At 34.7% G+C, this 9,260-nt stretch overlaps 1 protein-coding gene across 3 annotated transcripts in view; it reads left to right on the top strand.

The window, feature by feature from the left end:
* Nucleotides 1–9,260, top strand: part of CDH8 (cadherin 8) — a 201,688-nt gene that overhangs the window by 119,514 nt on the left and 72,914 nt on the right. For all 3 annotated transcript variants that reach the window (XM_068693381.1, XM_068693382.1, XM_068693383.1), the window contains one exon: nt 5,425–5,544. In XM_068693381.1, the coding sequence (XP_068549482.1) occupies nt 5,425–5,544 (120 nt within the window). The remainder of the gene's footprint in view (nt 1–5,424; nt 5,545–9,260) is intronic.

Raw genomic sequence — 9,260 nt, 5'->3', positions numbered from 1 at the left:
AGATCATGACAGCATCACAGTATTTCACTACTTAGAGTCAAAATAAATTACAGCCGGGGAAGACAAATTACCCTATTAGTTAATCTTCGCTGTCTTTCTAGGGTTTTCCCTTAGAATACATTATCTAGCATCCTGTGCAATAAAGTGACTCTTCAGTGAGGAGGATTCTGTTATTTCCCTTGGGGAGCTATTCCTCCTTGTACAATTTCTCATTGTAAGGAAGCTTTTGTTGTTGTTTTCCTCTTTGCAGAAGATTAAGTGAATTCTTGTATCTATCTATGTATTTATATGGGTTCTTATCACATCGCTTATCAATATTACACCTGTAAACTACATAATTTTTCCTTCTCATTTCTCCCTCTAGGAGTAGATGCTGTAGAGCATTCTACTGTAGATAGAACAGAACAGATCCTTGCTTCCTTTCTCTCAGGCATGTCAAGCTTATGTTGCCTGTTTTTTGCTAGTGAACCATTCTGGCCCATAACTCTACTCGTTGCCAATGCTCAGGGTGCCTCTTCCTCCTCCATTAAGTTTTCATCACTGTAAGGTGTCCACTGGACACTGGAAAAGCAAACACCTTTCTATTTTTCACATACTTTCTTTTAAGTGTGGGAAGATCTCCTGAAAAACCCACACAAGGCCTCTGTCATTTGTTCTCAGAGCAATCCTTAAAACTTCCATGATGGCTGTGTCCTATAGGCACCGTGGATAATCTGAGAGCAGGCATGTCAGGCAGCAGCACTACTGCGTGCTCACAACATTGCTTCCTGGCATGATTTCCAGCATTTTGCCGTCTCCTCATCTCTCTTCAGTTGTCTGCGTTTGTCTTTGCTGGTACTTGGTTCACAGAATCTTTTGGAAGGGTACTTGTATTGTGAGATTTGATCCATGTATTGGGCCTTTAGAGCATTGAAACTGCTAACAGTAATATAAGCACATTGAAGGACTGATACAGGAGGGAGTAAAATAACATATGATCTTCAAAAGAGCCCTAAAACACTCATACAACATACCCACATATACGTATGTTTACATAGTCTGTGCTTCAAATATATACCTGCATACACATCAATGACTGGCAATTTAAAATACCAGTCATAATATTATGTGTGTGTGTATTTTGCATATGTTAACAAGTTCTGAAGTGCATTACACAGGTTTCTATTCCATATACATTTTGTTTGTTTGGCTACTGAAAATTCTAATTGATAGATTTTGTGTTTAAGAAATGTCCTCATGCAGAATATAGGATGATGAAGCTTAAAACTATGTTTTAGTATTTAAAAAAATCAGCCACAGTGAAAAACAAATAAGAATAACTTTCTCCAGCTTTGAGGCAGTAGTAATGAGGCAGTAATAATTTACATGTCAAGAAGTTATACAGGTTTTTATGAGATTATTGCAGTTTTATTCAATAAAAAATAGTTACCATGACAACAACTGTCATGCTACCTGTGAGATTATAGCAAAGAAGGACAGTGAAGAAAAGGCTTCATTTTGGAAAGAATGCTTATCTGACCTGCTGAATACAAACAATGCTTTGCTTTGACCACTTCTGACTGCATGGCTGCTATCAGCCGAACTCAAAATCTAGCTAGAGATTTTGAAGCACAGTGATCCTCTTAGAAAAACAAAACAGTTGGTAAATAATGGTTGGTCTTTTTCATGCAAATATACTCTTAATGCCCTGTCAGATTTGTAATCAGATCTCCTAAATGAAATGGAGATTTCAGCCTGTCAAGATCTGAGAAGGAAAGAAAGAGTGAAGGAGACTAAAATGGACTACAGAAAAGCAAAGAAAATAGAAGTCCTATGGAAAATGAGAAAACATAGTCCTTGCATCATGGTCACATTTTTTATTTTTACCAGCTATTGCAATCTTTCAACAAAATGGTTGCTTCATTGAATATGGATTCATGTAAATTTTTGTCACTGACTATGTGTTACATCCTCTAAACATACAACTTTGATTTCTTTTCAGTACACACATTTCACTGCCATACCAAAAAATCTTTGCTTTCCTACTCCCTGTGGCAGCATATGCATTTTTCTTTCTGACTAATGTGCAGAATCTATACCCTGACTTGCACATAAAAACACAGCCAAAACAACGGAAGAGCATTAGCTGAGCACACACATCTTATTTTTATGAAGGCTTTTAATCTTAGTTTGCCAGGAAACACAGGCTTTCTTACCTAACCATATAAAAATACCTTTATTGTTAATTGTGGCTCTGATTGCCAGCCTGTTGCAAGGAGAAACTCTGAAATCTGACACTAACAGAGTAAAACAATCAGCAATGGTTAATGGCTAAATCGCATTAGAAATATTCATTAATTAAAATCTGTTGAATCTCTTTGCAGTCCATATTTAATCACAGGGTCATTAGCATTGCAAAAGTGTACCTCAGAAGAAAACGCAGAAAATTTTTAACTGAACATCTTAAAATTTGCCTCATCTATCTAAAAAATGGGTTTGTTTTACATAAGGCAATATTAAGTGCAAAAAAAAAAAAAAAAAAAGAAACAGTAATTATGCTGTTGGACCAGATTATATAAGACTGGTGTATTATTGTAATTAGGGCAACAGTAACTTGGACTATAATAGTGGCTTTCTTGTAAAAATGGCACCATTTCAAATTTATAGTCTCTAGCTAAATGAGTTTGTTGTAGCATTGACGAAGAAACAAACACAAGCCAAATGCAGTCAAAATTAAACAGAAACAGAAACCTTAGCTGTTTATTTGCTGGGTTGAACCCATAACATTATCTTTCAAAGAGTATTTACTACATAAATGCCTTTTCCTGGATTGTTACTGCTTTTTGAATGCTAAATTTTTATCTTTAAAACTTTAAGCATATTATGCATGTAAAAAATATTTATATACATGTGGTTTATAACTACAGTGTCTGTAGTGCAGTAAAATCCTACTTCAATATTGATAATCCAAAACTCTAGTCCAAAGCTTGGAGAGTTCTGCCGCATTATGGAGGTTGCCTAAGTAATAGCCATGGTGGCTGTGAGTTTCTTTTTTCTGCGTTACTTTGCACCCTCAGGATTTTATCAGTTCTCCAGATCTTTTGTTCACGCTTAGCTGAAATGGGTTCTGTCCCTCAGGGGAGTGGCACAGGTTACTAATTCTTCTGGACCCTCAGTATCTTGCAGTGGAACCAAAGCAACACTGAGGCAGCAACATCCTCTGCAGCTGCAGATGGGATTGAATTTGCTCCTTTATATACTTATTATTGCCAGTGTGAACATATTGATGTGGCATGTTTCACACCTGCAGAAGACTTGAGTTATAGCATAAAACAAAAAAATGAAATTAAAGGTGATAAAATTTAAGCTATGTAAAAGCTTAACTATCTAATTTCTTTAATTTCTGCTTCATGATTGCTTACATTTTTTTTAAACAATTTTCATCAATAAGATTGTTGGGAGCAAATTAGTGAATTTCAGAGACCTCAGAACTGTCTATGATGGTTGGAAATGAAGTGCAGAGAGTGAGAGACTGGCAGTATAAGAAATTGATTCTAGGAGCTGGGAGAGCGCCTATTTTATTTTTCCCTTCTCTTCATTAGTTTTATTAGACAAGATAATAGTCACACTTCTAGTGACCTGGAAAACAGAAAGAAGGGCATGCTATTTTTTGTTTCCTTTTGTGTATATAAACAGTGAATGGCAATACTGACTGTTATGTATGTGTTTTTATGTATGTTTAAATTTCAGATAAGCTTGGTGTCGCAGTAAGTGATTAAATTATTTTCTATCACAAGAAAAAAGTCTTGAGAGCAAAGCATCAGGATTGGAAGCAATGCTAGACACTGATTGCCTGTTTTATTAAGGCGTATTCAACTTTAATGTCTAATGAACACTTGGGATAAAGGATGTGTTTATCAAAGAATCAGCATACCCATTTAAATTTTGAAATCTTGAAATAAATATCTCTAAAAGTCTTCAGGAATTCTCTAGTGAAATAAGAAAAGAATAGATGGTATATATCAAATCTTTCTAAACAAGCAATGTAATTATTTCTGAAGTCCTTTGAAATGAGAGCCAGCTAGGCAAATCAAACACAATCTCAAAGAAGTCAACAGTTTCACTTCTTTATTTTCCTTTGTGTATAGAGAAGATCATGGAAACAAAACAGAGCAGCCACTCGATAAAACACACTAACAAAAATGTTCACTGTTCTGTGAATGAGCCTTATCTTATTCCAGCCTTGTCCCATTGTATGATGTTCTTCATGAACATCTTCTGCCTTGGTAGGTTACAAAACAAAAATTTAATAATAGCTGCCACTCCCACAGAAACCTAGTACATCACCTGCTGTTTCAGCTTGGATCCAGTTGAAGAGAGCACTGATTTGTATGTTCATATTCAATATCACATATGGGATGGCATCTAATTTATTGTTCCTTTCTTCAAGCGAGGTGTAACTTGGATTCAGCAGCACAAAGTGTGAGAAGGAAGAGGAGGCTAATTTTATTGGCACATCTAGAAAGGGGGAGCATTTTGGTGGGTGCTATAATTCTTTTCCTTTTAAACATGAGAAACAATTCAGCCCTTAACCTCTCTCCTACTCTCACCCTCTGTAGATATTTTCTATATTGCTAGCCTAATTAATGTCATCATTATATTTTTTAAGTCATCCAAAAAAAAAAAAAAAAAGGTTGTTGCAAAAAGTTTAACAGAACCTACCGAATTTCATTTGATTTTGCTAATTGCATAATGCTATGTTGCCTAAGAATGAAGAGGGCAATTTCTTTAAAATTTTCTAACATTTTTTTTGGACTGAGTGTAGAGTTTATAACTCTGACTAGGCAATGGACCCCTCATTGGCAGGCACTCATTTCAGAGACAATACAAGTTGTCCTGACACTGTCACTGTGGCCACATCAAACCATTGTTATGGCTGCAAGCCAAGAGAAAAAAAAAAGAATCCTTTTTGTTATTGCTTTTCCATGCAGTCACTGTAACTTGGCAAGGTGCTTTCAAATGTGGTTTTGCACATCTTAAATGCAACATATTATATTGTGTTATTAACCTTGTATTTCATATCCCTTTGATATGATTCCTTTGCAAATGCTCGAAGTCTACACAGATCTATCAGGTAGCTTTAAATGCATTCTACAAAGAAACAGTAAATGATACAGCTTCTAAAAAGGTTTTTTCCTTTACCCAGAAATTCTGTCTTCTGGCATATAACAACATGAAGGAAAATGTTTTGTTTGTGTTCCACAAATACTGTTGTAGGTTATTATTGTGTATTTTATTGATTATTGTTACTTTCTTTATTTGTTATTATACCTCACAAATTTCTTTAGAATTTCAAGTAAATGATTTTTTGTTCCTAATTATTTTTGAGTAAGTTATGCAAACTTATAGGAAGAATATAAGTTAATGTATATTCTTTCTATTTAGGCACCTTTGTTACTAAAGTAACAGCTACAGATGCAGATGATCCAGTTTATGGAAATAGTGCCAAGCTGGTTTATAGCATTCTGGAAGGACAGCCTTACTTTTCTATTGAACCACATACAGGTAGGTAACTGAATATGAATCCCTGGGTTATATTTATGCTCTGCCTCTTAAAAATGTTTTGTATAATAAACTTAAACAGGGAACATAAGGAGGTGTCTGTCAGCATTACTGAGTTGCAACACATCTCACACGTATCCCATCAGAGCCTGAACATGTGAAAAGACAAAGAAAAATCTGTATTAAAGGTAATGCAAGTAATGGTAACACTATTATTACAGAAGTTACTGAAGCAAAACTGAAGGCAGTGGAAGTGTTGTGTGACTTATAACTGGTTAGGGACTGGAAGACGTAGCCTGAGGAATTTAATGAACATAATGTAATTTTCAATATGAGGCTATAGTATTTCCAGTTAAAGAAAGAACAGTTTAGCTTGGGAATTTCAGTGAGCATATTGTGTGTTTTCACTAAAAAATGATTTATTTTTTTTTCCTGACTGGATGAATCAAGGAAAGAAAGAACATGGTACTGGGTTTTGTTATGAAGTTTTATTAGTGTGCATTTAGGATGACTTTATTTCTCTGTGGTTTTAAAATCTTGAGCAAATAATCTGAAAGGAGTGCCAATAAATCCATTTCCTCCTGTTTGCTATACATATGTCATACTTTGAGAAAATGCATTTGTCTCTGAGAAGTGTTTTTTTTTTTTTTTAAAGTGATTTGGCATTATTTCTTATGTTCTTTCACCTGTTACTTGAGGTAGATTTTAATCACTGTAGTCAAGCAGCTGTGATCTCCTAAGGTGAAGAAAACTATAACTAATATTATAACATACAAAAAAAAAAAAAAAAAATCACCTGAATTTATGCAGCCATAAAGGAGTAAATTCCTGTACTCATGCTGATTAACAAGATTATGAAGTAAGTGCTAGGAGAATTATTAAAGGATGTTTTTGATAGATGAAATGTGCAAAGCTTTCTGAACAACAGAAAACTGTCAGACTCTTTAAAGTCTGGAAGCTTGTTAATTCTTTTTAGGGAGATTGCATGGGAAAAATAATTTTCTTTTCCCAGAAATGCCCTAGCATACAGGGACTTGACAAATAGTGTAGATCAATAAATGGGATGCATCTATTACATTATTTTCTTCTGGTTGAAGGAAAACTGTCCTGAGTATGAAAACAATCTCTGGAATGTAATTCAGTATTTGAATTTATGGTGAATGTAAACTATAGTCCTACAAAGAATAACTTTTTCGGTCCAGTGAAAAAAACACACTTATTTCAAAAATAATTATGCCAAGGGGGTGTTATCAGTGAAACCCCTTAGTTTATGCTGACGATTTGTCAAAAGTCACATGGAAATAAAACTCTGAACAGATTCCTGACCATCAAGTATAAAAATACATGATTTTGTTTTCTGTTGTATTACAAATTCTTTTGTGCAGGAATGATTTGTTGTAGCTGTCTCAGTTAGAGGAGGATTAGCTATAGGCTCTTTCTCTGTTTCTGCAAGGGAAAGTTCATAAAGTACTGATAGTGCTCACCTGTTCCCACCAGCTGAGGTGGCGTATATTCTCCTGCTACGCAGATTTTCCAGTTCCTTCACATGAAATGGCCTGAAAAAAAAATTATTCCAAACCTAAAAAATTGTTTAATTTGACTCAGGTTTATTGTTTGTATTACATTAAAATGTTATGCTTAATCCAATGAAATAACCATTCATCACCTAGGAAAGTGATTTCCATTATCATGAAAGCTAGAGAAAACTCCAAAGCTTTTTGGTGAACCTGAAAATCATGATTTTTTCTCCTGTTTCACTTGCATTAAATTCCCCCTCCTACCTTCATTTCCAGTTATAAATATTCCTTTTAGTAGCAGTTCAGTTAACATGAAAATGACACGTTAGTTTCTAAGGGGAATTTAATCATAAAGAATTCAACTGTGGTTTTGCCACAGTCCCTGGGTAAGTGGCTTCATATTATGGAGCTGCTTCTGAATGAATAAATGGTTTCTGATTCCCTATTTTTCTAGATCTATGTAGGGCATCGATTACATTCTTCTCTAAATCATTACAGCTGAACGAGTTTATGTACTGAGGCCATCCTGTCTGTCTTTGCCATCTATATGTAATGGTCTTCATCTGTAGTATAACTACAGTGCTACTCCTACAGCTAGCCAAAGGATAGTTAAAGCTGGAGAATATGTGGCTGTCTCTATGGTATTCAAAGGGTTTACACATTTTTTGTAGTACTTAACGTTTTAAAATGTACAAAATTTATTATATCTTCATTCACTTAGAGAAAAAGGTATCTACTAGCAATATTAAATGTCAAAATATAGAGAGCCCTTCAGCTCTCTATATGTATGTTATCTCCATGTATGTTATCTAGAATATATAAACAACAAACATACATAAAAATCTAGTCATTAAACAAACCAGACACAAGTATTCCTGTAGAAAATGCAGCCATATAATGTGCATGGTGAAAAAGACAGCTCTAAAAGGCAGCAACTTTTTGTGGTTCTTCTGAGGAGAAGTATTGATTTCAGAAAAACATAAGTAAGTAGGCAGCACATTTCTCGGTAATACAAAAATTTCAGAGCAAGGGTATGATAATGTTTATTACATACCAGAGAGAGTTTTATGGTTTGTTACATGCAGTCTCAAAATGACGATAGTATTATACTAAGATAGCTACAATTTTGCAGTAGCTTGTGGCACTGAATATTTCACCTTTTAGAGGTAGTGGTGCATAAAACATGCACGCTAGTTTAGCCTCTCTGTAATTTGGACAGTATTGCTGTTACCATGGGCATATAGATTGGAAGGTGTATTTTAATAAAAAGGAAAATTTCCAAAGCAAACAAAATATTTAAATGTTTGACTGTTTCTTTACATTTATCCAGTGTATTTTTTCTCGTAGAAGCTTGGCCAAGGAAACCCATTACACATCTGTTTGTAGTACACAGGAACCCAGTTAAAATTTCCTTAGGGGAGGATTTTTGGTACTATAGTGAAAGTGTAGAAATTGGAGCATAAGAGTTAGCTAGATTAGTAGCTTGTCCAAAACAAAACAAACCTGAAGGTGACTCTCCAAGCATGGTAGCTGTTTTTTTGTTGTTGTTGTTTTGTTTTGTATGCTTGTCTGTATAGTCTGTAGTTACATTTTCACTGGGCTTACTTTTTATTAGCAGCTTTGGTAAGTGAAAAATCTTTCTAATGTATTTGAAACAGAATTGATTCTGATCATAGATACTGTGTCTAGAACTGTGTCTTCCCTGGAATGGAATCATTATGTTAAGAAACAGACTATGTTAACGTGAGCTACCAAAGAATGCAAATGTTTTCCTTTATTCATGGGAGTGTTTCAAGCGTTGAAGCATAGCTACTTAGAGCTTATCAACTATTTTTTTCTAGGTGACTGGCCTTTTATTAGATTTGTGTAGTAGAAATCAAGACTATATTTAGATTTTGTGCAAGTACCAAAGATGCTGCCTATAATTTTGTTCATTTGCTGACTCAGAGTAAAGATTGTTTTATGTCACTGTTCTGTTTTAATGGTACAATGAGAGCTCACTGCCAGGAATAATCCAAATCATGCTTTCTGTAGTACTCCAAGCATCATGAAAACAAGGGAACAGAGGTGTAAGATGTCTTTCTACCTTCATGCCTGTGGTAGAAAGGGCTGTTACACCCAAGGGCAAATCCAAGGAAGCAGTTTCTTACTCTTCTGCTTTTTATTTCTTACTAATTTGATATTAACTAGATGTAATTCTTA

This window comes from Anas acuta, chromosome 10 (genome assembly GCF_963932015.1).
Source record: "Anas acuta chromosome 10, bAnaAcu1.1, whole genome shotgun sequence".
NCBI classification, from domain to species: domain Eukaryota; kingdom Metazoa; phylum Chordata; class Aves; order Anseriformes; family Anatidae; genus Anas; species Anas acuta.
This window is presented reverse-complemented; position numbering and strand designations above follow the sequence as displayed.